Source organism: Chelonia mydas, chromosome 17 (assembly GCF_015237465.2).
Source record: "Chelonia mydas isolate rCheMyd1 chromosome 17, rCheMyd1.pri.v2, whole genome shotgun sequence".
In the NCBI taxonomy this organism is placed as follows: Eukaryota; Metazoa; Chordata; order Testudines; family Cheloniidae; genus Chelonia; species Chelonia mydas.
This window is the reverse complement of record NC_051257.2, coordinates 18,677,318-18,704,275: the sequence shown is the minus strand read 5'-3', so window position 1 is coordinate 18,704,275 and position 26,958 is coordinate 18,677,318. Positions and strand designations below refer to the sequence as shown.

The following is a 26,958-nucleotide window of genomic DNA, read 5'->3' as shown; positions in this document are numbered from 1 at the left end:
TTTTGTTTTGCTAGCCATTCTGAAAAAATTGGGGGAAAAAAACCCATTTTGGGTTGACCCCAAATGAAATTTTTTTGGCAAACTGGAAAAAAGCTTATTTCAGTTTAAAATGTTTCATTCGACTCAAAACAATGTTGTGTTTAATTTTTTTTTGAATACTTAAAAAACGGAAGGTACATTTTGAAACAAAGTAGTTTAAAAATAGCACATTTTTATTTTGTGGGGATTTTTAACCAGAACCATTTGGTGGATTAGACACAATTTCCCCATGTTTCAGTTAATCTGAATCTACATTTTTCAGTGGAAAAAAAGTTGTGGCTGAAAATCTTCACCCAGCTTTATCCCACCCTCATTTACGCGAGAGGATTACTTGTGCACATGGGCGTTGCAGGATTAGGCCCTCAGCTTCTGAAAATATTAGTCTCCAAATTAATCGATCTCTCGGGTATTTGTCATTCTGCAGCTAATTTCAAAACTGGTGTTCCGCTCCATAAGCCCGTGTAGATATGGTACAGCGGGCTTCCATGTTTGTCTTAAAGGTTTGCAGTTCTAATGAGTAAAACAGTCCCTCCAGCAAGCTGAGCCTGGATTGTTTTATTCTTGTGCATCTTCACCAGCAAAATGTCCTCCTCACCAAATTAAGGCTTAGGTTACATCTCTAAAATCCTATTAGCGATTGCTGATAAAGGTGTCATGATTAGAACTTAATAATTCTATTGGTTCACAAGAAGGAACAAAATTCAGCTCGCTCTGTCTGAACTGGTTTTGCCTTTGCAGGGCTATTAAGAATCAACCTTTACTTCCGGTACTAAAGATAGTAGATAAGACTCTTAAAAGTAGTCACAGGGAACTGATGTGCTGAAATAAGGTGCTGTTTTTCAGAACAGAACTGCACTTTAATGCGACCGTGTGTTTAGAAAGTGATTGCAAGCCCAAATGTTCCTCTGGTTAAATCAAAGTTGCTCCTCTTCTCAAGACAGTAACTGTTTTGAAATCTGGATTGTACTGAATTGTTCTGTTTTCATACATACTTCTTGGCACAGTAAGCAGTGCAGTCCCTTCCCACGCTCTCACTCCAAGCAGTTTTGTAGAGTACCTGGGAAATAAGAAATGCTGTTAACTGTTTCCCATTGCAATGAGAGGCCCCCTGTATTTACTTTCTGCTCAGTACATTAGTGCAGCTGTGACCAGCATCTCACTTCTCTTAGCATAAGCCACCAACCAGACTTTGATGACCAACCCTCTGTGATGCTGTATTGCTTTACATAACCACAGGGTCTGATTCATCCATGTCTGTTAGAGAAATGTTTGCTACAGCCTTAAAGAAATAACTGTCTGCCCCAGTCAATCAAACGCACACAGTAACGGGCTGGGTAGAATAGTAAGTGCATGCTTTGGATGCACGTGTCTCTTGGTTTTTCATAGCCATAAACTATGTATGTTCCAGTGCAGGGGTGGGCAGTGTATGGCCTGAGGGCCGCATCCAGCCCTCCAGATGTTTTAATCCAGCCCTCGAGCTCCCACCGGGGAGCAGGGTCCAGGGCTTGCCCTGCTCTGCGTGGCTCCTGGAAGCAGCAGCATGTCCCCCTCAAGCTCCTGTGTGTAGGAGCAGCCAGGGGGCTCTGTACGCTGCCACCAACCCAAGTGCCGCCCCCACAGCTTCCATTGGCCAGGAACCATAGCAATGGGAACTACAGGGGCGGTGCCTGTGGACAGGCAGTGCACAGAGCTGCCTGGCCACGCTTCCGCGTAGGAGCCAGAGCGGGAACATGCCACTGCTTCTGGGAGCTGCTTGAGGTAAGCATTGCCCGGAGCTTGCCCCAGCCCTGATCCCCCTCCTGCCCTCCGAACCAGCTTGGTCTCATCCTGAAGCACCCTCCTGCACCCCCAACCCCAACCCAGAGCCCTCACCCTCTTCCGCACCCCACCCCCACTTTCATGAGCATTCATAGCCTGCCATATAGTTTCCATACCCAGATCTGGCCCTCAGGCCAAAAAGTTTGCCCACCGCTGTTCCAGGGGGTGGATTTCAATGTGGTCAAGAATATGAAATTTTTCAATACATGATTAAAGAGCACATTAAGGAAGAGCTGTGTGGTTGGAACACAGTTGTGAACTACCACCACTACTAAGAGATTTAAATATACTACATGATTACATATGAGGGTTAATTTTTAGAAAATAAAACTGAACCAGAAGCTTCAATTTCCCCTCCCTTGAGTTTTAGGACTTTTGCCTACCAAATTTGGATTAGTTTTGCATGCTGTAATTTGCAACCTGTAATGTGCAGAGGGTCTCTGCAAACAGAGCAACTTAAAGGGGAGGAAAAAGACTACAGGAATGGGAAGGTCTAAAATCCATGAATGGAGATAAACTGGAGAGTTAGCAGAAGAAGAGGCTACAGGGCTGTCCAGGTCCATTGATGCAGTGTGAAATTAACAATAGGGAGACAGCATGGCCCAGCAGGTCGGGAACTGGACTCTGATTCTGGCTCTGCCATGGACTTGTTTTGAGACCACTAGCTAATAACTTATCTTTACCGAGCCTCGTTTCCCCTCATCTATAAAACCAGAATATTGTACCTTGCCCGTCTTTGTAGTGTGTTCTAAAATCCATGAATGAAAAGTGATTTTCACTCTAGTACTCACAGAGCCATAGAAGTGTATGCAGTGCCTTTCGCTGAACCAATGGGTACGCTGCCAAAGAGCAGTTCTCAAGCTAAAACAATGATGCCTTTTGTGTCAACAAGAAGGGCTCTATTCCTTTCTGCCCTTCTTTAAACTCGTCGACAGAAGTAATGTGCAAATGGCAGGCCTCTTCAGAGACCTGATTTTCAGCTGCGCTGAGCACCCACAAATCCAGCTGAAGTCAATAGGAGCTTAGGTTACTCAGTACCTCTGAAAATCAGCTATCCCTCCGTCTTAGCGCCATCTCCTGAAATGTTTAGCTTGTTGGCGTGTAGGTCTAGATACATCCTCGCTTCCATTAATGAAGAGGAGGGCGGTAGTATGGTGGCCTCTGTTGTACATCTCACTGGTCTGTTGACCATCTTTGATATTACACATATAATAAGTGTGGAGTGGAGAAATGATTTAAATAAAACTTTACAATCGACTTCACCGAAAAGCACAATGGGGCTGCAAATGCAGGCAGAAGACCTCCACATCTGCTGCCGAAGCTGATGTGCTAATGCCTTCGTGACTTGTAAGAAGGTATTATCCTGTCACCGGGGAAATACTCTAATTCCACAAATACCATTCAGCAGGCCTCCAAATTAGGGTTAATTGAAATTCACAAAAGGGAGAAGAAAGAAAAGATTTGTGGAAAGGAAGCCAGATGGAGGGAGGTGAAGGCCTCTGTTTCTAGATTAAGAGGAAAGACATTTCTCAGATGGTAGAAGTGGATCAGACAGAATCGTCCAGCCCATTGTTAAGTGTATGCAGTTGGAGCCTGATCCAAAGGCCATTGGTGTCAATGGCTTTGCAGCTCTGGCCTTGTGATGTTTAGACAGAATGAGATTATTCCATCCATGCAATTCTTATGCCTAATAGTTTCCGGTTACATTTTAAACGTTAATGAAGCTTAACTTTGTATTTCTTTGCTCTCGTCCCCACAAGATGACTGCAGGTTGGCTTTATTCTGACAAAATCTGGGTAGAAACATTCGTTTGTCTTTCATCTTGTCTCATTTAATCATTGATAAGTTTTCCCTCCCATGACAGATAAACGCCCCAGAAATTCTGTAAATAAAACTTTAAACCAGGATAGACTGAAAAGCCCAATGCCACTACAAATACCGGCTGGAGACCTGGGCATCTGCTGCTGATACTTCCTATGCAACTCAGAAGCATGATCCTGCCACTGGGGAAATGCTGTAATTCCAGAAATACCATTCAGCAGGCCTCCACATTAGGGGGAATTGAAATTCACAAAAGGGGGGAAAAGACAGCTGTGAACACAGCCCTGAGCACAAGGGAACTGCCAGATTGAGGCCGCCTTTATCTATCTGGTCTGAGTGGGCAGCCATCCAACTCCACTGGATCATATTGGGACTTTCCATCCATACCCTGCAAACTGACCCTCACAGGAGGCTGCCTATGCCGAGCCCCATTAAAGTCAACAGGGCTTCTGGCTTGGATCTGATCACAGGACTGGGGCCATACTGACTGGGAAAGGAAAATCCAGTTTGCAGCTTCCTGCCTTTGGAAATACAGATCAGCTAGAAGACATTGGGGGGTTGTTGTGGAAAAATCACTGGATCAGGGCACAGCTGCATTAAAAAAGGCAAAATAAGTCCAAGGTCCAAAAGACTGTAGTGAGCACATCACTATCACTTCTTTGCAGTTATGCAGTGAGGGCCAGAATTCCAAATTGCCACAGCTAAGATACTGCATGTTGGCTGCTCGCTGCTCGCGAAGCAGCCGAGAATTGCCTTGGTCCAAAACACAACAGCATACAATGACAACACTGTCGTGTTTGCTAGTACTGGGGAATACCGTGTGAGCGGCTTTCATAGGGGCTAAAGCAACACAGCTACTAGACAGGGACACCTTTATGGGATATTTCTAGAGACCGGTAACTTTTCTATAGAAGTTTTAAACCAACCTGTGGAAGTCTATAGCCAGGATATAATTCTCTATTAAACCCGATAGGATTATCTAAATTTTAAATGGTCTACAGAAAGGAGATCATGGTCTATTCACCTGTATAGGACTTTTACAATTCTACAGGATTTTAAACCCAGGTTGTTTTTAACACTATTAAGTTCCATAGGACTTTTCCCACAATGGAATTGGAGATTATTCCCTCTGGAAGAGGAGACATTGCAGTGACCTAATTAAGACTTTTAACATAATGAAAGAGAGAGATGTGTGGGAGTGTATTTACACTGGTAAATGTTTAGAAACTAAAAGTATAGACGCTAGGGGAATGTAGGACTCACTAGCAGAACTGTGTCCTGCAGAGTGTAAGGCAAAGATGGTACTGTAGTAAATTGCCAAGAAAGGCAAAGCAGAGACTAACTGAGCTCAAGAACCATCTCCATTTGTTTCTGAAGAGATTAAGGGGCGTGATGAGAAAGCAGGAAGATGGGATCACAGTGAGCCAAACGTAGACCAGCATGTTGGGTCACAGGGACATTTCTAAAATTTCTTACGCTCTGAACTTCATGTTGAATGACTAAATTAATAAAAGCCTTTAAAGCCCTGGTGAGTGGATGGATTGCCCTAATGCTGTCGAGTTGTAGGAACTCCCAAGGACTCCTGCATTTAAATCGGGCTAAATCCTATGCAACTATCTGAAAGCAGAGTGGTAAGAGACTAGCATGTCAACAAAATGCGTATGTTGCCTACACTGCGCTAAAAACCCTGCAGCACTGAGTCTCAGAGCCCGAGTCACTGGATTCAGGCTTGCAGGGCTCAAGCTGCAGGGCTCAGAATTGCAGTGTAAACATTTGGGCCTGGGCTGGGGCACAGGCTTCTGCCCGAGCCTGAACATCTGCAGTGCAATGTTGAGCCTGAACCCGCTGATCCAGGCCAGCCCCAGGTCTTTTATTGCAGTGTAGAGGTACTCACAGATGAAGTGAGCTGTATCTCACGAAAGTTTATGCTCTAATAAATTGGTTAGTCTCTAAAGTGCCACAAGTCCTCCTTTTCTTTTCACAGACAATGTGGCCTCACAGCTAGATCAGGGAAAGGTATCAAGAGACACCCGAGTTCTAGTCCCAGGTCTGCCACTTACACACCGTGACCCTGGGTGAGTCACTTCCCACCTCGGTGCCTCTGTCTCCCCATCTCCTTGGGTGCATTGTGCTCCGTGTCTTTTGGTGCACGGATGCATGAGCTACCACACACTTACTTGGAAGAGGCAAGAGTACGTCTCCTGGTTTAAAATGAAAAGCTGAGCACTTTATGGGGTATTTTCCGGCCATTGTAAGCAGTCATCAGTTCCCCTTTTAGACCTAAACACTTACCAGGAAGACCAGGCAATGCAGGAAGAGAGTGTAGAAAAACGCAACAGTGCGAGCTGCCTTGCTGGACAGGATCAGCCGCCCCTACAGCAAGATCAGAACGAGAAACAGATTCAGCCCAGTTAAAGCAAAATTACTTTGGCCACATTATTTTTATTGTTACATTAACCACTAGAGGGGCGCCAGCTGAGCTCAGGACCCCAACGTGGTAAGCGCAGAACACACACAGCAGCAGACAGTCCCTGCCCTACAGAGCTTCCAGTCTAAATGGACAAGACAGACAAGTGGGGGAGAAAGGAAGGATTCTGATTCACATTTTACAGATGGGGAAGCGAGGCATCAGGACAGAGCAAGTCACTTGCCCAGGGTCACACAGGGTCTGTGGTGGAGCAGGCATCTGAACTAGGTCTGAGCCACTGGAACCCTGAGAGGAGGCATGTTCCGTTCCAGGCCGGCCAGAATACCGTATATTCGTTTAAGGTTGTTTACTTTTAAAAACGTTCTTGCATGTTTCAGAGGTAACCAATTCTTTGTACCTGGACAAGGAAGATCATTCTCCTGATTGCCTCATTCTGTTTCGCACTCTGGCCCACTTCATTCCCCTCTCTCCGTAAATCCAAGCAGCCTTACCAAACCTGTAAACAGTGCGTTAAACCTGTGTGCTCAGAGTACGTTAAACAAGGTTTCATTCTGTGGCTTTATACCCCAGGCAGCATGCGCCACACACCTGCTCAAACAGACAAAACAGAGCCTGGAAGGTCTGATTAAGGGGTCAGTCCTGCAAGGTGCTGAGTTCTCTGGCCCCAGCAGGCTCAGGGCTTTGGCAGCAATGGGTAGGTCTGCACACCAGGTCTCCGAGTCTCAGAGCCCTGGTCAGCTGATTCAGGCTGCAGGGCTAAGGAGCGTAGTGTAGATGTTTGGGATCAGGCTCTGAAACCCTGCAAGAGGGAAGAGGCTCAGAGCCCCGGCTCCAGCCCAAATCCCAACCTCTCCACCGCTACTTTTAGCCCTGCAAGCCTGAGTCATCCAATTTGGGCTCTGAGACTCGCTGCTGAAGGGTTTTTTATTGCTGTGTAGATGTACCCAAGGAAACTACTCATATGGAGAAAGTTAAGCAGGTGCGTAAGGGTTTTGCTAGATTGAGATGAGTGCTCAGAGCCTTGCGAGTTTAAGCCCTGCCCACATACTCCAGCTGCTGTATAGCTAATGGAGGTGATGATTTCAGGGGGCTTTCACATCCCGACATCTGCAGTAGCAAAGCTCGGATCCAAACATTCTGGGGAAGTTTGTATCTGGATCCAGCAGCTCAGACACGTCTCTAAGGAGGTTTTCATAGCTCAGCCTAGACACAGTATTTGCATTTACACAAACTTCCCAGCCCCTTTGCTCCTTCCTTCTCCTGGGCTCAGGGAGGTGAATTTATTCTATGTTGTTAATTAGCAGCAGCAATGAGAAGAAAAAATTACAGGCAAAATAATTGTTCTTGGCTGAAACGTGCTCTTTACATAGCAAGTGCCAGACTAGACCATCTAGATCAGTGTCCTCTCTGACAGAGATCAGTACCAAGTACTTCAAAGGAAGATGCAAAAAACTCTGCAAGGCTCTTATGGGACAAACTGCCCTCAGGGAAGGTTTCCTCCTAGCCCCCTTTATTCCAGTGTGATCCCCTGCTGCTGCTGCGGAAGTCCCTTTCTAAGAGCAGACTGAAGTACTGGGCTGGCAAGAACTCTGTACAATATGCACAGCACCAGGTACCTTCTGCAGTGCTGTCAGGCCGCTTCAGCTCAAAAATCCTGCACCAATCTGAGGCAAAGAAGAGATTTGCATTTAAAAAATGCCTCAAAAATCCTCTTACTAAGATGCACCTGCAACCCCCCCCACCCCCCCATTACCTTAAAGGTCTAGCTTAAACCTACAGATGCAAAAAAGAATTCAGTTTTAGAGCCAGTGATACAGGCTGATAATACAGCATGGCCCAGCCCCTGCCTTGTGCTCTGCAGAGCCTTGGACCCAAAGGAAGGGAGAACCAGTGCAGCGGGCATGAGGCTGTGGAAGGAGCAGACTGCGGGAAAGCGTGCTCAGTCCATGTGCAGCTGTAGCATAGACACGGTTTGGAACCAGGAGCAGGGCTCCGCGAACTGGCTACATGGATCCCCTGACTAAATACCCAGCACATCTGGAGAGGGCAGTAGGGGGAATGGGGTAGTGCGCATGGAGCCTGGTGCTTTGAAGTCCTCACAGTCCCTGTGTTGACTTGGGCTGTGCCCAATGAGGGAAGCCCTTGGCCCTCACACTGAAGAAAAACACAAGCCATTAGGAGTTCAGGATGCCCCAAGAGGCCCCTCCTGTCTTTACCAAAGGACCAGGTTGGTTTTTCGCCAGTTAATAGTTTGTTTCCCCTGTTTTCTGATGTCTCATGGTTAGTCCCTGAGCTGCAGACTGGTGGGCATGTGGGAAGGCATTTCTCACCTGGGGCCCTCAGAGACGTCCCGCTGCTGCGCGCTGGTGAGCAGCATCCAAGATGAGCAGCTCACTGTACCAGGTTTTTCTGGGGTAACTAACACTCACCTTTTCCCATCACAGGTTGTGAACTATGGTCCTGTGCAGCCCCCACCTGAGCCTTTTCAAGGTAAGCGACCGATAATGACATTCATACACATTAGATACTTTACATGAAATCCGTGCAGGGGAGTTATCCCTGGAGACTGTCCCCTCTGTGTATCTCCAGGATGGGCATCTACACTGCCCTGCTAAAATGCCTAAACTTTGACCCAGCAGGCTCATTGGTAGAGATGAGAGGGAGATTCAGCCTCCATGGCCATTGAATCCTGGCCAGGATGTCATTGCAAATTGTGATATGCACACCTGTTCTTACAAAAACTGTGTTGCCATCAAACTGCTCATTTTGGAGAGCAGCAGCAAACAACTGTCAGGTGTTAGTGATGTTCAGTCACTATTGACCTGGGTCAAATCTGAGCTGGTGACTAAAATGGGAAAATCTCCATAGCCCGCTCCTCTGGGACATTCAGGATGCCAGGGAAAACCTAAAACCCCTATCATCATCCAGGATGGAATTGTTTTACAAACATGGGGTCAGAATTTATCTCCGCTTTAACAGCAGAGACAAATTCTGGACAAAAGTAAATTCTCATTTAAGCCCCCAAAATTCTACCAGGGGATTTCACAGGATGGAATTAAACAAACAAAACCCACAACCAAACCAATTCGTTGCTGATGTCCTTTCAGCTACTCTAGGCAATGGAGATCACTACTGAAACAAACAAGATTATGTTCTTAAATATCCAGAGGAATAACTCCCTTAAGTCTGCTTTTTGTAAATGAGTTGCATCAATTCACTGGGGTGCTAGCATTCCATCTTATCCATATTCATATTGGCATTTGCTTGAATTCTATGCGAATGGTGCAAAGACTGTTTTGCTTGTAATACAGTATATTTTTGTACTGTAGCCAACAATCCCAGATGCTTAACCCCTTTCATGCTGGACTATCAATGCATTACAACACTCAACCCAGTGCCTGAGGCTGCTAACATCACAAACTCAAATTTAAGTCAAATCTTGGGAAAAGCAAGATTTAAATTTGAACTTGGACAACACATTTGTTCAGGGAGGGCAGTGGGAGTTTTGCTATTGATTTCTAAAGTAGCAGGATCTGGCTCCGAGAGTAAGGTTGATAGTGACAGCAAGAGATGTCACCCACGGGCCAGTCACATGACACTAAGGCACCAGTTCTCTGCCCTCCGTTTCCCCCAAGGAGGCTCCACCTCAGACCCCTTTGATTTGGAACAGCCCTATGTTCTTCTCGCTAACTCCAGCTGATGTTAAAAAGAGCTACATGCACATACCCGCTGAACGGGAGCCCGTTCCCTCTCCACGTGCTGCATCCTACAAGCCAAATGAAATAGATCTGTTCTGATGGACATAACTCCCGGCTCGCAAAGTATCCAGGAGCTAGATGCGTTCTGACTGCTGAAACCAAACACACCCAGGCTGCGCTGTGAGGGGTTTCAGCCGCTAGAATGGAAATACACACCTTGCGTTGAGTTGTGAAGCACCTTCCAGCCCACTCTGCCAGCTCCACACCTCCTCCCACTGCGTCGCAGAGACGTTACTATTCCAGACACATTCATCCGGTGGCCTCTGCTCGATACCCAGAGAGGGTTTTTATAGCTCTCTTTGAGGGAAGAAGCAGGATGGGGAGGGAGGATTATCTGCCAGCAGGTTTAGTTTTGCAAGGCAGCTTGAATAACGAAGAGGCCACCAGATGGTTAGTGATACCAGCTGAAAAGTCAGTTGGCAACCATATCAGATCCATCTCTGTGCAAATCAACAACTGCTGGGTGGTGTAAGAACGCAGAGTTAGGACAGCAAATTGGCAATTTCTGGGCCAAATGCTAAGGATCCCAGGGGTCTGGGCTAACACCATTGGAAATACAAAATAATCTTAATCTGTTTGATGTTTCTCAAAGGTCACTGCAGCCACCCAGGCATTACACTCTGGATCCCAACAGCAATCGGATCCTGTACCCTATGGTACTGTGCCCAGTTACCTCTGCAGCTCTAGTTTAGAGCCTACCTTAATTAGTATAATCCCAAATCCAGTCGCAGGTGCTTGTCTACACTTGTGCTCCCTAACCAGTGAGAATTTTGTTGTCAAATTCCCAGTTTAGACAAGACTTATCCGTGTTACGGGGGAAGGCCATCACGAGAATTCATTTTCCTCTTGACTCCATCGGCTGGCAGGAGGAGACCGCACCTGCTGAGAGTGCTAGGATACCTCCACCTTGCAGAACCACTGCTTTTCTTTCTTTAGGAACAAATGTGCTTAAAACTTGTTATTTAGCAGGAAACCTGTATAACCAAAGCTGCTCTACCCAGCGTGAGTGTTAGTGAAGAGCAGAACTGGGCTATGAGGCATCACACTGGATAGAATTCTGCTTATCTGCATTTTAGAAGCATCATGCTCTGGAATTCATTTTCCCCTCCTCATTGTTCTCCGCTGTGCACTCTTCTCATATCTCACCTTTAACCCCTCCCCCCTTGGATTTAGCCTCAGGCAAAGGCTAAATCACATTCCCCTTTCCTCCCTGTAATTAGTTCACAAGAATGCTTATGTCCATTATTACCCCTTTGAAATTACAGCTTCCTTTACCCGCTGGTCTCCTCCTGCCATACTGTGCCTTGCACTCTGCATACGCAATTATGCCAGGCGTTTGCTCATTATTTAGTCTCTCATTGTAAAGCATTGAGAGGCGCTTTGTGTGAAGGACGCTAGATAAAAAGTAAATTAAACTGAATTATTGGGCTCTCCAACAGAGTTAGAGAGAGTAGACGCAGAGCAATGTACAGTGCAACTCAGGTTCAGGATCACCCTGAATCATTTGGAAAGAAGTGTCAGTGGCACTTAGAATATGTTCTACAAACAGCAGTAAAGCCAGAGACCTGGGGATTTACTGCATTGTACAGGCTTTGTAGTCTCTCTCACTTCATCCGGGATACAGACTAACCCATGGATGTTCTAGCTGAGTCAGCCGGTGGGAAATCATGAGATTATTTTCAGACAAACTGTCCTTGAAGTCCATGGGAATTTTGCCCAAGAAAGCAGCTCAGGAGGTGGTCCCCAGAGACAGAGTTCAAACAACATTCAGGTACTATCACCTCCTCTTTAGAAAGAGATTTAGTGCAAAAATTTGCGAGGGACTCACGTAGCCCTGAGAAGATGCAGCATCAATCTTAATCCCTACCGATAGCATGCCATCTAATTGAGAGGTGGGATCAGGTCTGGATTTCTGACACCAAACAGCCCAAAAGTCCAGATGTGGGGGATAGTGGAGATTCTGCTCAGAGGTGTCAGACTCTGGGCTCAGGCTAAGAAACTTGAGTTTGGATTTTGAAATCCCATAAAGTTTGGGTGTTGAGATTTGGGATTCCAATCCTGGCTCTTCTCCAGTAGTGACAATGCCCTTATGTTTGCGTTTTTGCTTTCAACACACAGCGTAAGCCAACAATGTGTCTATTTTATGGTTCTAATAAAATTCTTAATGTGGCTTTATATGGTGTTGGTTTTCTCTTTTCCAGTCATTGATTTTTCTTCTGACCATGATTAACGTATTTACTGGTGCCCAATTGCATTTTTTATGCATTTCCTCTAGATAAGGAAGTTACTTGCCTTGTTGTAACTGGAGATGTGTGGTCCCCATTTCTAGTCCACTGTGGGGTCCGCATGCAGTCTGTGCACCTGAGACCAGAGAATTTTTGCAAGCTGTGTCCATTGGTCTCTGGCTCTGCTTGCGCTCCGTGCTGAGGGTATAAGGGGCAGTGCATACCAGTTCCTTCTCTTCTGTGAATCCAGTCATGATCCAAAGCGGAGGGGAACAAGGGCAAGTAGTGGAATACAGATATCAAACCATCATAACCATCATCAGATCTGCATAGTCTACTGAGGATCATTGGGCCAGCCAGAGTCACCATGGTTGATGGCATTGCTCCAGGCATCACGTAGCGAATTTCCTAGATCTAGATCAATCCTGCAAACCCATGAATCTCTAGGGCAGTCCTGTGCATGCAGAGCCATCCCTTGGGTTCGGCAAATTGGGGCAACTGCTCTTGGCCCCATGACTTGGATGGCCCCATGGGCCGGTGTGATTGGCTGGTACGGTCAGTCCTGGAAGTGACGGATTTGTCACATCTGCTCCAGGCCCCGCACCCCCCGTAGGGGCGGCCCTGAGTGCATGGCTCCAGGTCGGGTTACAGTGTGCACCCCTTTGCACATTTATGGAGAGATTGGGAGCATGGTGTGCTGGTGTGTCTCTGTCCATCCTGGCAAAGTGGTCAAAGAGCATGCAAAGTTGCGGCTGAATATAATGAGCAACTGAAGGAGGGCCAGATGTCTGCGAGATTGTGGCCTTTTACACAAAGTCAAACCACTTTATGCGCAAGATTTGGCGCTGATAGCATATGGAATGCCTCTAGCCACTGCAAGTCTATCAATAAGAGGCGCCAAGTTTCTGACTGGTGTAGCAATACAGGTAGTACACAGGTTTGATAGATCCTGAACTTTGTCTCAGGGCAAAGATGGTTTTGCATCCATTAGTGAGATATGGGTTTCATGCAGGAAGGTGGTAAGACCTAGTTATTGGAGGATGTCCAGTTTACTATGACTGAACTTTGCTTACAGCCTACTTAGATGAACTCATCAACACTCTCCATGGTAGTCAACCCCACCTGCACCAGGGGTTCTGGTGGCCTAACTCTGATATTCTGGACCTTTGTCTTCTGCCATGAGACATTCAACCCCATAGTGCAGTCAGTGTCTTGCAGATCTTGGAGGGCAGGGCTGATATTCTCGGTCTTCTGCACAAGCAAGGCGGCATCGTAAGCATAGTGAGCACTTCTTGACCAACCTTGATTCCGATGTACGGAGCAGCATGTCCTAATATCCAGTAGATAGCTCGACAGACTAGTGTTGGGGCGAGAATGCATCCCAGCTGCATACCTGAGGTTGTGTAGGAATGCGGCGAAACCCATGAACCAACGTGCACAGTTACACTGGTACCGGTGTGAAGATTTAGCAGAATTATCTGGAACACCAGCTCCTTTCAGTGCGAGCCAAAGTGCTGACCCATCAATCAAAAGCTGCTTTGACATCAATATATGCCACATGAAGAGAGCAGTTGATTCTCAGTGCAGCTCAGCCAGAAGCCGGAGAATAAGGACAGTATCCATGGTCGATCGTCCAACAGTGAAACTTGTTTGCTGTGGATGATGATGTCTGTCTAGGAGCAGCTGCATCCTACCAAGCAGAACGTGAGCAAAGACTTTTCCAGGGACCAATAACAATGAGATCAGCCTGTAGTTGCCACACTCAGTGCGAGATCCTTTGCCCTTGTACAGGGCCACTCTCATGCCATCTTTCCATTCTGCTGGCACTCTGCCTGATGCCCACACTTCTAAGAATAGTTGATGCACGCTGATGCTGCCCGGTTCGAGGACACTTCTGAGCAGCTCACGGGGAATATGATAATTGCGTCTGGGCTCAAAAAGCATCCCGTTACGTTGTGGTGGCGTATGCTGCCTTAGGATTTGTCTGCACGAACAGTTCCTGTTTCAAAGTGGTGCAGCTCAAAGTGCAGGAGGGAACTTCTAGTGCACAGCAGCATGGTGCATACGGACTATCAGTGAGTTCAATTTACACCCCCGCTTGCCTCCTCCTGTTTGTATAGAAGAGCCCTTAGTGAGTGAGATGACAACTAGTGGCTAGTCCCAGCAACTATAACAGCCTGCTACTTACTTACAGTTACAGGCATCCCCTGTTTAGCTCAGGTGGTAGGAGCAGATGCTGACAATTCCCATTTCTGGCTGTTATGTCTGTAAATATGCAGCTGCAGTTTGTTAGAAATACATAAAGCCGGCCATGGGAATGAGTTTTGGCACCTGCAGGAATTCCAGGTAAAAATGCTCTACTTTTAGGTAGAGATTTGGAAAGCCACAAGGGATTTAGGCACACAGTTCCCAATAGTCTTCATGGGAATGGTCTCCAAATCCCCTAAATCAGCTTTGTAAATCTTAGCCTCATAACCAGCCCCTGTAATCTCTCTTTTGTGTCAGTCTCTAAGTACAGTATAACCTTGCTACATTAGTTACTGCAGCTGTTCTCTTTGCATCTCTGAAGCGCTGAGGAAACCTACAAGCCAACTACACATTTAGCAAATCCTGCCCCTCAAACAGAGTTAAAGGCACAATGGAACCAGACAATCTATTGCCCCAGAACAGAGTAGCAGCCGTGTTAGTCTGTATTCGCAAAAAGAAAAGGAGGACTTGTGGCACCTTAGAGACTAACCAATTTATTTGAGCATAAGCTTTCGTGAGCTACAGCATCCGTTGAAGTGAGCTGCATCCGATGACGTGAGCTGTAGCTCACGAAAGCTTATGCTCAAATAAATTGGTTAGTCTCTAAGGTGCCACAAGTCCTCCTTTTCTTTTTGCCCCAGAACAGTCATCCCTGTGCACATGCAGTGATCTACAGTATGTTGCCACTGAACACAGACCAGTCCCCCTCTATTAAAGAAAAACGGTGCCCGGTAAGTGCGGACCTGCATTGCAGGAAGTGTGGAGTGGCAAATGCCCCAGCGCCAGTTCCAAGCAATAGTGTCAGGGAGACGCAACGCCTCCCAGAGAGCACACCTTGTACTAGGTTGTAAAGCCCCTCAGTGGCAGCCCAGTTCTGCTCACTCAAGGACCTGGGCAAGGGCTATGACCTCACCTTTTCCCACCCAGCAAGGCACAGTCAACCTACACAAGGATCAGCCTGAATCTGGCCTGGTAGGCATAAAACAGCTGTTGCATCTGCAAATGAGAGCTAGCGCTGCACGTGCCATTGCACACCCAATCTTTCGAAAACCAGGCCCTCTGCTCAGTTTCCTCCTGTGTCACACTCAGGAGTGTTACATGCATGTAACAGGACAGGGTATTCTGAAGCCAAGGCTATGTTTTTGCTGCCAGAAAGGGGTGTTTGTACAGCAAGACAGCTAACACGGGTGAGTCACCTCGCCGTAAAATCCTAGTGGAGACAGGACAAAAGTAGTTTTTACCTTGATGTGGCTCGATGAGGTCAACAACGTGCCCCCTCATGGAGCTGAACTCGCCTACTTACAGCAAGGTAAAAACCTCTTTGCCTTGAGCACGAGGATTTTACAGCGAGACAGCTGGCTCCCGTTAGCCATCTTGCTGTAAAAGCAACGCTGTTTCTGGCAGTGAAGTCATGGCCTTCAAGCGACTGGCGTTTGTCAGATGCTTTTGGCTCCTCAGCTGGAAGGTGCTCTAACAGGTGACGTATTATAGTGCTTGTAATGTCAGGGAATGACTGATCACAGGGCAAGGAGCCAGGGGAAATTATTCCCCCCCCCCAGCAGCACGTCTGTAGAAAGCATCTGTGCTGGAGCCAGAGTTTGTGTGTATAGGGGTGGGGGTGGGAACTTCCTGCTGACTTACTGTGGATGAAGGAGACTTGGAAGTTTTTCAGCTCAGGAATATCACGCATGTCAAGTCTTCTCCTCTTGTTTTGCCATAGGACAAGAGAACGGGTAGGAGCTTTCTTAGCCCTTAACTGATGGGCGGGGGCGGATGGGCGGTTGAATCTCTCCTTCCTAGCATATGAGCTCACTAGACGTTGACAAAAACAAAGGCCTGGATCCTGCTTTTGTCCCCCCGGCCCTGCAGATCAAAGGGCCCTAACGTTGCTCTAGTCAGATTCAAGACGACCCTCCTTGCGCAGGGGCGTCATCAGTGGTGCAGAGCTGGTGTAGGCATAATGGCTCCTCTGCTGCCACTATTCCCCACCCCTGCTGTGGTTGGCGGAAGGGGTGTGACCAAGGAAAAGAGGGTGTGGCTAAGGTGTCCAGACGCGCTGCTGATCCCCAGCGGCCCTAGCATCCCCTTTAGGGCTGTTGGTTGCTGGTGCAATTTAGAGCAGCAGGAGGGATGCCCCAACTTACAGTGGGGGACCAGTCGGCCTCACTGAGACCCAGGACCAGGGGAGTATAAAAGGAGGCTTTAAAGCCAACTTCACCGCTCTTGCCAAGGCATGCTGTGTGCTTCTCAGCTGCAGAGGAGAATCTGGGCCTAAGACTTTTAAACAGTGCCTAAAAATCTCTTCCCCTCTCAATTATTCCAGTTTCACTTCCTTGGTACTTGGGATTTCCCCCTTCTAGTAAGTGTCCAGTTGTCCCGAGTCTTCCAGGAAAAGCAGGGTAACAAAGAACTGAAGAGCAGAAAACAAGCAGATTTTTAAAATAACCACTGAGGCCTCCATAATCCATTATACAGCAGCAGAAAGGAGACATCTTCCCTGTACACTCCCCCGGCAACACACCACCTTTTGTGCACTACACACCACCTTTTGTGCACTACACACCACCTTCTGCAAGTCACCTTTAACTGATGTCAAGGGAAAAAGCCAAACCGTTCTAAAAGAACATTCTCTTAAATGAACGCCAATGCAAGCTAACCATCTGCCCCCCTCCTACCCCGGTTCAGGACACCATGTCATGTGAGTCATGTGGCCATGGGCTGGGTCTGAGCTTTGCCCCCTCAGCCATTCTGGAATCCAGTCAGCTGTGATGCAAACACCCTGATGAAGGGACAGCAAGAGAGGAAACATTTGTCCTTATCTCCTCTTCTGAAGTGGAACCATTTGCAAAGACTCAGTAGGAGAGTTAAGAGTGGAAGAAGCGACTGTCTGTCCTTATTAACTCGTGAGGTCCAAGTGGTGTCAACAAAACATACGTAAAATGATCCACTCTGAGCACACTGAGCTGGGATCCAGTGCTCAAGGGCTCAGAAAACAGGAGGTGGGCGGAGCATATTTGACATGAGATAAATGTTTATAACTAGAAGAAAATGTACTTGGCTGCTACTTTTCAGAGGTCCCTTTGCTAAGAGTGAAAGTATTTGTGCTTAAAAAAATAGTTTCCTTCACAGCTCATCTTCCCATGCAAGAACCGGCTGCAGAGAAGTCCTAGTTCTGTATTTGGGACATCAGCCTGGTGCCATTGTGTCTGAAACTAGGATGTCACAAGTACAGCATGATTTGTAGCTCTGCCACAGGATCAGAGGGGGGCAATGCTGGCTTGAATGGCAATCAGCAAACCCAGAAAGGAAAATTCTGTGAAGGATCTGAAAGTGTGCAACCCTGTACACAGGAGGGTGTGAGGTTTGGCAATTTCTGAAGAAGGAAGGTCCTTGTTGAAAGCAAAGAGACCAACAAACTCTTTGGCATGAGGAGAGCAACAAATGGAGACAGAGAATTATGTACTGTAGGTGACCTGCCAGCACTTACCATACTGAGGGTGGCTTTATCCCAAGGACTGAGGCTCAGATATTTCCTCTGGCGTTCCTGAAAGTAAATGGCACAAGAGGTTTCATTTGGGGCTAGAAGTGCTCATTTTAGGTTTGGAGAAATATAGGGGAGGCTTGTTGCATGCCAAAAAAACCAAGCAGCACTTCCTACCTCTCATGGAAGGGAGGGATGTAAGTGGTAGGCCAAGATTAACTGCCCTCTACTCCCAAATCTACCCCTCCCCAATGTTCTTACTCTAGCGGTTTGATGTCCAGATGTCAGCTACTACCTGCCTCTTCACAAAGGGTCCAGAAGGGTCAAAGGGTTTCTTTCCACCTTGTTACTGTGATTATTTAGTGCTCAATTTTCCCAATCAGTATTACTCTGCTGCCATTGGCATTTGGGCCATGCAGCTGTGGAGCAGAGAGGTAGTCTCAATGCACATCTGGGAGCCTGGAGCTACTGCGTTATCACCCTGACTCCTTCAATGGTCAGGCCCAAGGCTCAACCTCTGCTTCAGCTTCCCCATCTGTAAAATGGGGATAAATACCACTGCCCTGCCTTCCTGCCAGGGTGCTGGGAGGGAGGAATATGGAAAGGACTTTTTAAGATTAAAACAGCAGGATGAACAGTGACCCTGCATGAACTGACAGGTGCTGGTTGTACAGAGAGACTGAGTGAGCACAAGGCAATTTCTTCCATACCCCATGGTCGGCAATGCTCTGGGTGTGGAATCCCAGTCCTCAGCCTGCTCCCAAGCATCCCAGCGGACAGAATGCTCCATCCAGCTGGAGAACAGGAGAGGTTTTGGCTGGCATTGGGCAGCAAGCTAAATGCAAGACTGAATTCTAGAGAATGGGCCATACTCAGGGGTGATGTGTGTAACCCATCAGACGCAAGTGGCTAAGTCATGCAATTCACGCTGATCTTCCATTCAGAGTGTTTGCAGGAGAGATGCAGCCTATAGCATTTGGGGATTTTGTCTGGCGTAAAATTCAGCACTGGAGTGAGAAGGCACAACTCCTATTGGAGCCAATGGGGGCTGTCCTTCCTACAGCAGAATGGAACTGGGCCCCCAGGAGGCTTGGGGATGGTCTAAGTACAAGGTGAAGTGCATGAGGGTGGCTAGATTTATCTTACACCCTCTTGTTAGCTGCTGTTCTAGCTACACCCCCTTGCTGGTAGGTTACTCTTGTTTTGCATCCAACAGCTTGGTCCAAGTTACACACAGCATCTAACACCCACCCTGCTTCATCAGTGCTGAAACTGGCTTGGGAACCCCCACAACAGGTCCATGTGCGTACTCCAAGCTGTATTTGGCCCTGGGATTGTGAAATAATTCCCTCCCCCCCCCCCACAAAAAAACCCCCCAAACCAAAGAACTCCTTCAGTCTAAGAAGTTTGGGGGTGGTGAGGGTTATGTGTGTGAAAACTTTTGCTTGAATGGAAAAATGCCATTTTAAATGTCTCTCTATAGTGGACCCAGTAGAGCAACACCCCGTTTTCTAACTGCCTGGTTCATCACCCTGGAAGGCATTTCCCTCACTGATAGGCCCAGACCAGCCAGCTGGGAACACAGACAGGCCTGGGTAAGGAAGCCTGCTCCATGGTTCTTGCGGCTAGCCAGGGGCCTCTTCCCTTCCCATGCACCAAGACATCTCTTCCACCAGCACAGGCTGGGCAAGAACATTACAGCAGCCACGAAACATACAGCAGTGCCCCTTTGTCATGCTTAGGCTACGGATCAATACAGGATGGGAGACAAAGCTGTGATCCAGCTTCAGGGAGTTTACTAGGGGAGCACCACCCCCACCCACCCACCCACTTTTCCCCAAAGCCGTTCTGTGACGACGGGCTGTCTATGGTTATGAATTAGAATGAGACTTTCAAAGTCCCGGTGTTGCTCTTCAGCTACCAGCTTCAAAAGAGCCCCACATGAGAAGACGTGTAGGCCCATGCACTGAGCTGCCCACGAAGTGCTGTGGGACATGCGTGTCCTGTGCACGCCAGTCCCCTGGAACGGAGCTACCCGCTGTTAACTCTTGGGGGGGAGGCAAGGAGAGGAGGAGTTTGGAGGGAACGTGAAGAGTGAGAGAGCGTGAGAGAGACACCCCCCACACACACACTTAACTAAGATACTAAATGTCAAAATATTCTGGTGTGCTAATCATTTAGGACCCAATCTAGTGAGGTGCTCCGTGCGCCCAACCCTCATGGTCTTCATGGGGAGGGGAGGGGAGGGGAAGGCAACTCAGCCCCTTGCCAGACTTGGCCCTCGGGAGCAGAGAACCCCTCTGGCTTTCCGTACCTTCCTGCTGAAAGAGGAGAAGGGGTCCAGGCGCTCTTCGTACTGGGTGGAGTAGCGGAGCTCCGTGTCGTCACTGCTGCCACCCTACAGGAATCAAACAAGAAGTTAGCTTCCTTCGCCTCTGCTGACAGCTGGGCTGGGCGGCACAAGAGTTACTCTCTGCGCCGTCCTTTCCTGGGAGCAGATGGCTCCCTGCAGCACCATTCACCCACTGGAGATCTCCAGTTCTGGGGTGAGCCATGGACTCTACATTCATTCCCAAGCAATGGGGAAGTGGAAGACTTAGCCAGGCAACGTTCTTTGCTCACCCTAATTTATTTTTGTAATTAAAAGGGGCACCTTAATTAATTAAGGGCATTCCACCAAGTTTCTGCCCTTTGCGCACACGCCCGCACACATTGGGGCTGGAGAGCTCAAAAGAGACTTTATCACTCTGAGAAGGTTTTAAGTGGATTCAGCATCCTACCCCATAAATGTATGGTTCATTCCTTTAGGCAGAACCACAGGAATTGGATGCTGGGATGGAACACTGAGCCACTGCAGAGCGGATTCTGCATTTGGTGGTCCTTCTAGCAATAGTTATATTGGGACACTGACACCTCAAAGGGCTTGGGTGATCTTATCCCCACTTTACAAACGAGGAAACCAAGGCATGGAGACATCAAGTGACTTGCCCAAGGTTATGCAGAGAGGGCTTGATTCTCCCCTGCCTTGCCCCTGGTGATAGTCACTGACCCCAGTGCAGAGTGGGTGTAAAATGCTTCCTACTCAGGAGCACAACTCCTTGCACAGGTAGGAGTGACTAGGCAATGGGGAATCAAGACTAGAATCCAAGTCTCCCGACTCCAAGCCCCACTCCCATCACCCCAGACAATCCCTGCTCAACTGCACAGATGGTGGTAGCCTGTGCAAGTCTGTGCACAGGGTAAAAACTCAGTCCTATGGCAGAGTTGATCAGTGCTCCAAAGTTGGTCTTGCACACTCAAGCAAAGCAGAAAAGGCCATTTAAACAAAACCTTTTCATTTAACCAGCAGTTTTGTGTTTCCTTTGCTCCTGTTTTAGGTAAATAACAGCTTCATATTACACCGCCCACCTCCTCAGCTGCATGATCGAACAACAAAGTCAGAATTATCTGTTTGCAACACCACAGAATGTTCTTGCCATGGAATGCTTAGGATGTCACAACTCCAGCATAATATCCCTGACGGATCAGGAGAGAGAGGGAGAGGGGCTTGGAGGGAGGAAAACACTATTTAAACACACATCTATTAGCGGACAAAAGGGCAAGGGAAATTGTGAAAACCTCCTGAAAGGGGGTGAGAGATGTAGATCTTATTTAAGCAAGTTATGTTCTCAAGTAAGCTACATCCTGATCTCAAGTTTCTCCCAGTATGGAAGTTCCCATTTCATAACCTTATAGCCGGCTCTGGATTGAACTAACAATGAGCACTTCTTGAAAGCCCTACGTGAGGCTACAAGTCTGCAAACTGTGTTCCAACTTATTGAAATATCATCCAGATTCCAAGCCCACTTACTGATTCCTCCCCAAATTCCCTGACAACATTGGATGTACTCGGGTAAAACAATGACCTCCTCCAAAGCGTTTTAGCTCATACAAACAGTGCATAGTGTGGACACAGAGTCAGTACAATGCATTGGATCTCACGGCATGTCTGAATGGATAATAATTTCCAAGAATTGGTATGTGCAGATTTACTGATTTGGTGCTAACTTTTCATGCTTGGGTCCGATTTGCTGCTCTTGCTTTTGGATTTTCCCACTTGTTTCTTTGCCACTTGGGGTTTAAGTAGGCTTAAAACACAGCAACTAAAAAATGTAGAATCCCCTAGGGTGCTGGAGTTTGGTGCTCTGTCAACTTGTTCTATTTATGCATTGGTGTCTTATGATTCCATATCTGCCTGCCTCAAGCTTTAATTATGAGGGTGCATCATATTTACAATGCTGCTATTAGCCAGCTGTCCCCTATTTTTCCATCTCTGCAATGTCTTTGTCATCATCACGATTTTAAAATTATGATGTTGACCTTTAAGATGTCTTTCAAGTCTCATTACTACATGTTCCTTGTTGTTCTGCCCAGTCATCCAGCCATGATCTTGTGGTTCCTTCTCAGCAGGGTAAATCCCAAGTTGAATAAACTTTAGTGAATATGCCCCTGTTCTCTGGAATATGATACAAAGGCCACTGCATCTCAGAGTCCTTGGCTTAGATTAGGTCCCAGTTTAGGGCTCATGTATTCATTATATGCATGCCTTATTTTATGGTCTTTGATTATTATTTTTAACCAGTCACATGTCTCATTAGGTTCTCTATGTTGTCACCCTCCATGGTGGTTTGCTATACATGATACAGTGCTCCTTGTACAATGAGGATGATATTCTGGTGTAGTAAATACAGAGATACACTCTTCCATTTTAATAGGAAAAGTAAACATAACAACATAAGGCCCAACCCAGTTCGTCCCTTATGAGAAGAAGAAGAGATGCCCAGGGTTAGGTCTTTAATATATATAGAACCTTCCTCCAGAAGGATCCCAAAGAAATTTAAGATATTGATCCATAAAATGGATTCAGTTCACCCACTACTGAAATGCAGCCACCTCTGGGGTGAAACACAGCATCTGTAGCACAGCAGAGATCACCACCACCCAGCAGGTCAGGACAGGAAGCGGATTTTTAGGACAGCTTTCCTACAGTGTATCTAGTTTCTTTTTAGAGCTATCACATAAGGTTTGGACATAACTGGACATTGCAGCTTGAAGACACAGCTACAATGAAAACTCTTCAAATGTGAGCTTACGCAGTTTTCTTAACAGTTGTGAGAGGGTCTCTGACCACTGGCATGGAGGGAGATTTCTGCGTATTAAAATCCCACCTGTGTGCCAAGGGAGAAAGTCCTCATACATCAGACATTCTAGCAAGCAACAAGGAGGGGAGATGATGGTTGAGTATTGCTTGAGCAGCGATGTTTGAGTACTGTGTGGCCGTGTACACCTTTACGCCTTTGTTTTATGTTTGTGTATTACTGAGAGGCTTATTCTCTCTTGTTACGTGCTTTAGCCTCTCCACTTTTGAGTATGACAGACCCACAGGATTGCTGGTACATTCTGTACTAGGAAAGGTCAGTGGCTAGCACCTTGTGAAGGAGAGGAGCTCTCCCTGCTGGCCAGAAGGGATTCAGAAAGAGGCACTACAGAGTTTCTAGTTCAGGATAGCAGGAGAGGGGTGATTCTCTCTCTGTCTGTCACCCGTCATCACTTGCAATTGCACATGAAGAACGGAAATCAGTTGCCACTCTGACGTAGCGTGCAGGGGAAAGCGCAGAAAACTGGTGACTAATGCACAGGGAACAAAGCCTTTTGTCACGAACTGTAATCTCAGAGGTCGCCACTCCACAGTTCCAGAGATCAGTGAGTTGAATGAGCATATTGTTCTGTGATAGGGAACACGTGCCACATAAATCTCTTTGTTAAATTCCTCAGTACAACTCTTACATGCGGTGGGACGCAAGAGTGAGTCACTTTTTGACACCGGCTGAATTATTTCTCAGACTCTGAATAATTTCAGGAGTTATTTGTTTTAACTCCTTGGTGCCAGGCCAGTCAGGAGCAACCATGACCCTGCAGGTGGAGAACAAGTGTGTGAACATCAAAGCATATTGCACTGGCTCCTTCTGGCAGGAAAGGCCAACTCTTGGCCTCAGAGGGTAGCTCCATTAGTGAGATGTTTAAAACTAGACATTAGCAATTATACGGGAGGGAGTTGGGGTGTGTGTGTGTGTGTGTGTGACCTAAGGTGGAGAGGACAATCCTGAAGTAGCAGGGAGATGGCCCAAGTGGCCTGATATTGTAGATCTTTTCCATCTCCAATTTGTATGATTCTGAGTCTTGCATGTAGGATTTATAGGGGCAACTTTCTATCAAGCTACTCCACACAAAAAGGATAAGGTGACCTACAGACAGTATTATGGCATTATATAGGTGTCCCCAGTCATGGAAAGTTTGGACTACCCAAAGCCTAGGAACTGGACAGGCAGGATAGGCAATTACTGTGGTCTGATGGTGGTTTTAGGCATGGGTTAAGCAGGTTTGAGTGAAAAGATTCAGTGTCATCCTAACCGACTTAGTCCTTTGCAAATGAACAAAGACAGTTACATGTATTTTCCAGTTCCCCAGTACGTGCAGTGGATCTCCCAGAATGGGGAAGCATTAGCCTCCAAGGGACAACAGCTGAGATGGAGACAGGCTCTGCACTCACCCGGCCAGGGTAGCTCTGGAGGAACTTGATCTTTTCATATAGCTTGATATTATCAGCTCTCATGTTGTCCAGTTCACTTTGGAGAGCCTGCATTGTGTGCTGCATCATGCGGTTCTCCTGCAACACACAGAACAAATGCTGCTAGCTGGGGGCCCAGGGTTTGCAGATTCTTTGGGAAGGGAACTGGTGACCTAACTTGTCCTGTGGCAGAAATAAAACCCCCTTCCAAGCACTGTATAAGTTGCTGGGCTGAGTACAGCAGAGACAAAGAACAGATACAATCAGCAAAGGGTTTACCTCCAAGGAGGGTCCCTCCAACCACAGATCAAAATGAATGACTGTAAACAAAAACAGGGAGAGAGAACTACTCTAGCTTGGGGTTCAACACAGTCCTAATGGACTTCAAACCTAAGAAGTGCAATAACTGCCCAGAAATGCATGGCTGGGAGTGTCTTTTTACCATAATATTAATCCCTAGCTCTTATGTAGCACTTGTCATCAGTAGATCTCCAAGTGTTTCACAAAGGAGGTCAGTATCATTATCCCCGTTCTACAGATGGGGAAACTGGGGCAGAGAGGGGCTGTGACTTGCCCAAGGTCACCCAGCAGACCAGTGGCAGAGATAGGGATAGAACCCAGGTCCAGCATTCCAAAGTCAGGTCTTTGTAAGCAGCCTAACATACCGCTTCTAATTCTTGGTTCCTTGTACGGAAGCGTTCCCTCTGACTAGAGATGATGGACAGCAGAGAATCCATCTGCCCCTCAGGAAGTGGAGTGCTGGGAGGTGATGGAGGATAACCTAGGAAGCAGAGCTAACCGTGAGAGACCATCCTCAGTCAGCAGACATTCAAGGAAGATAAATAACACATGGCACTTCTATGGCACCCTCCACCGGAGGGTTCAAAGGACTTCACTGATGGCTATTTAATGCAGCTGGATGGAAAAACTTAGACAAAACGTTCTTTTCTCTCAGAATTTGCCAATTCACTGAAATTGAAATGTTTTGCAGAGATTGTTCAATTTTTACAAAATTCCTCTGGAAACCGGCAGGGTTCCAATAAAAACCTGCCCAGTTTCCTATCAGCTGCCCTGCCCCAGTCCCCAGCAGCCCCGGCTCTCAGGCTCCTAGGGTGCCCTGCTCCTGGGAAGCCCCCACAGGCAGACCTGGAGCCGGGACTCCCAGTCGAGCTGGGTGGAGAATGGTAATTCCATTTCCCGGAGAACTTTGAACATTTTTTTTCCATTGCAAATTGGAATGAAACCAAATTTTGAACATTAAAAATCCTCTGGGAAAGGGAATTACTGTTCCCTGCCCAGCTCTAGTGATTAATCAAAACTTAACTCTCCCCAGGCGGTAGGTGTTATTATCCCTATTGTCTGGGGCCAACTAATCTCTACACACCTTAGGGGGAAATGTTCCCCAAGGCAACCCCATTGGCCCTGTTAGGAGAGAAGGCACTGTCACTTGCCCGCAGCACCTGCTCACAATGTGCTGGTTCCCAGCAATCCCCGGCTGGGCTGGTCACACTCCCTATCCAGTGAATCTCTCCCACTTTCTGGGCTGCACTGACTCCCCTCCTGGGGCAGGTTTTGCAGTAGTGGAGACACTGGCAAAGGTCTCTTCAGCCCCTTCTCTGTCCCTTTCCAAAGCCTGTGAAATGGCGCCAACCACTTTATTTTTTTCACCTTAGCCTAACAAAGTGCCTCTGTTTCATCGCTCTTCAAAAATTCATTGGTTGCTTGCTGGGCTAAAACAACTGTTTATTTCCTACGCCGGGAACTGGGAACTGCATCATGAAGCTGCCTGGAACATGCCTGGCTGTGACTGGGGTCAGAACTCTCATGACTACGTAACCCCACTGGATGGCTGTCCCCGCCACTGGCCTTGTGAATGCAGTCAGGCATCTCTAGGGGTTTACACAGGACAGCAGAAGATAAATATGTCCTAGAAGGCAGCGAAGTCTACACAGTGGAGCTATTCATAGCAGCAGGATGGGTGGCTTCAGGTTGTTTTTGCTTGGTGGAACCGTTGCCATGAAATTGTTTATCATTCTACTTAAAAACCTTTCTAAACAAAAAGGAAAGGAAATGGGTTCTTTTCCAGTGGAGCCAACAGTCATCATTTATTTGATTCATTTTCTCCCACAGCCCTTGCAGCGAACAGCAAATGTAAAGGAAACATTTAGCTCTCTGGCTCTGGAGGGGATTCACTGTGGAATGATCAAAAGTGGAAGCGCGGGGTATTTTAGTTTCAGTCTGAATTCTATGTGTATGTGAAAGGAACAGTGGAGCGGCTACAGGGGGAAGCTGATCTGCTGTATTGTCTAGGGCTGTACTTTAGGGAGAAAATATCAGAAGAAGCAACAGTCAGTGACTCTGCACAGTGAAAACCAAGCAAGCAAGTATTCTTGCTTAAACCCCTTCCCAAGACTGTCAGCATTTGTTCTTCAACAAGACAAATCTGCTACAATAAATTAGTGACAGGGTGGGAATGAACCTCTGCATGCAGGTGAATCTCTTCTGCAGCAAAAGGATGGAGGAACTTGCTGAGG

The 26,958-nt window shown here is 47.2% G+C and overlaps 1 protein-coding gene and 1 long non-coding RNA gene across 4 annotated transcripts in view; one reads left to right on the top strand and one right to left on the bottom strand.

Moving 5' to 3' along the window:
* The window catches only part of CUX1 (cut like homeobox 1), a 382,370-nt gene that overhangs the window by 2,841 nt on the left and 352,571 nt on the right, over window positions 1-26,958 (bottom strand). For all 3 annotated transcript variants that reach the window (XM_037880469.2, XM_043531065.1, XM_043531064.1), the window contains exons 17-22: window positions 25,090-25,205; window positions 24,407-24,523; window positions 20,132-20,215; window positions 17,824-17,880; window positions 5,971-6,051; window positions 1,032-1,096 (exon numbers count right to left, since the gene is read on the bottom strand). In XM_037880469.2, the coding sequence (XP_037736397.1) occupies window positions 1,032-1,096; window positions 5,971-6,051; window positions 17,824-17,880; window positions 20,132-20,215; window positions 24,407-24,523; window positions 25,090-25,205 (520 nt within the window). The remainder of the gene's footprint in view (window positions 1-1,031; window positions 1,097-5,970; window positions 6,052-17,823; window positions 17,881-20,131; window positions 20,216-24,406; window positions 24,524-25,089; window positions 25,206-26,958) is intronic.
* The window catches only part of LOC119563883, a 126,050-nt gene that overhangs the window by 58,399 nt on the left and 40,693 nt on the right, over window positions 1-26,958 (top strand). The window contains exon 3 of the long non-coding RNA XR_005222638.2: window positions 8,551-8,596. This is a non-coding gene — a long non-coding RNA (uncharacterized LOC119563883). The remainder of the gene's footprint in view (window positions 1-8,550; window positions 8,597-26,958) is intronic.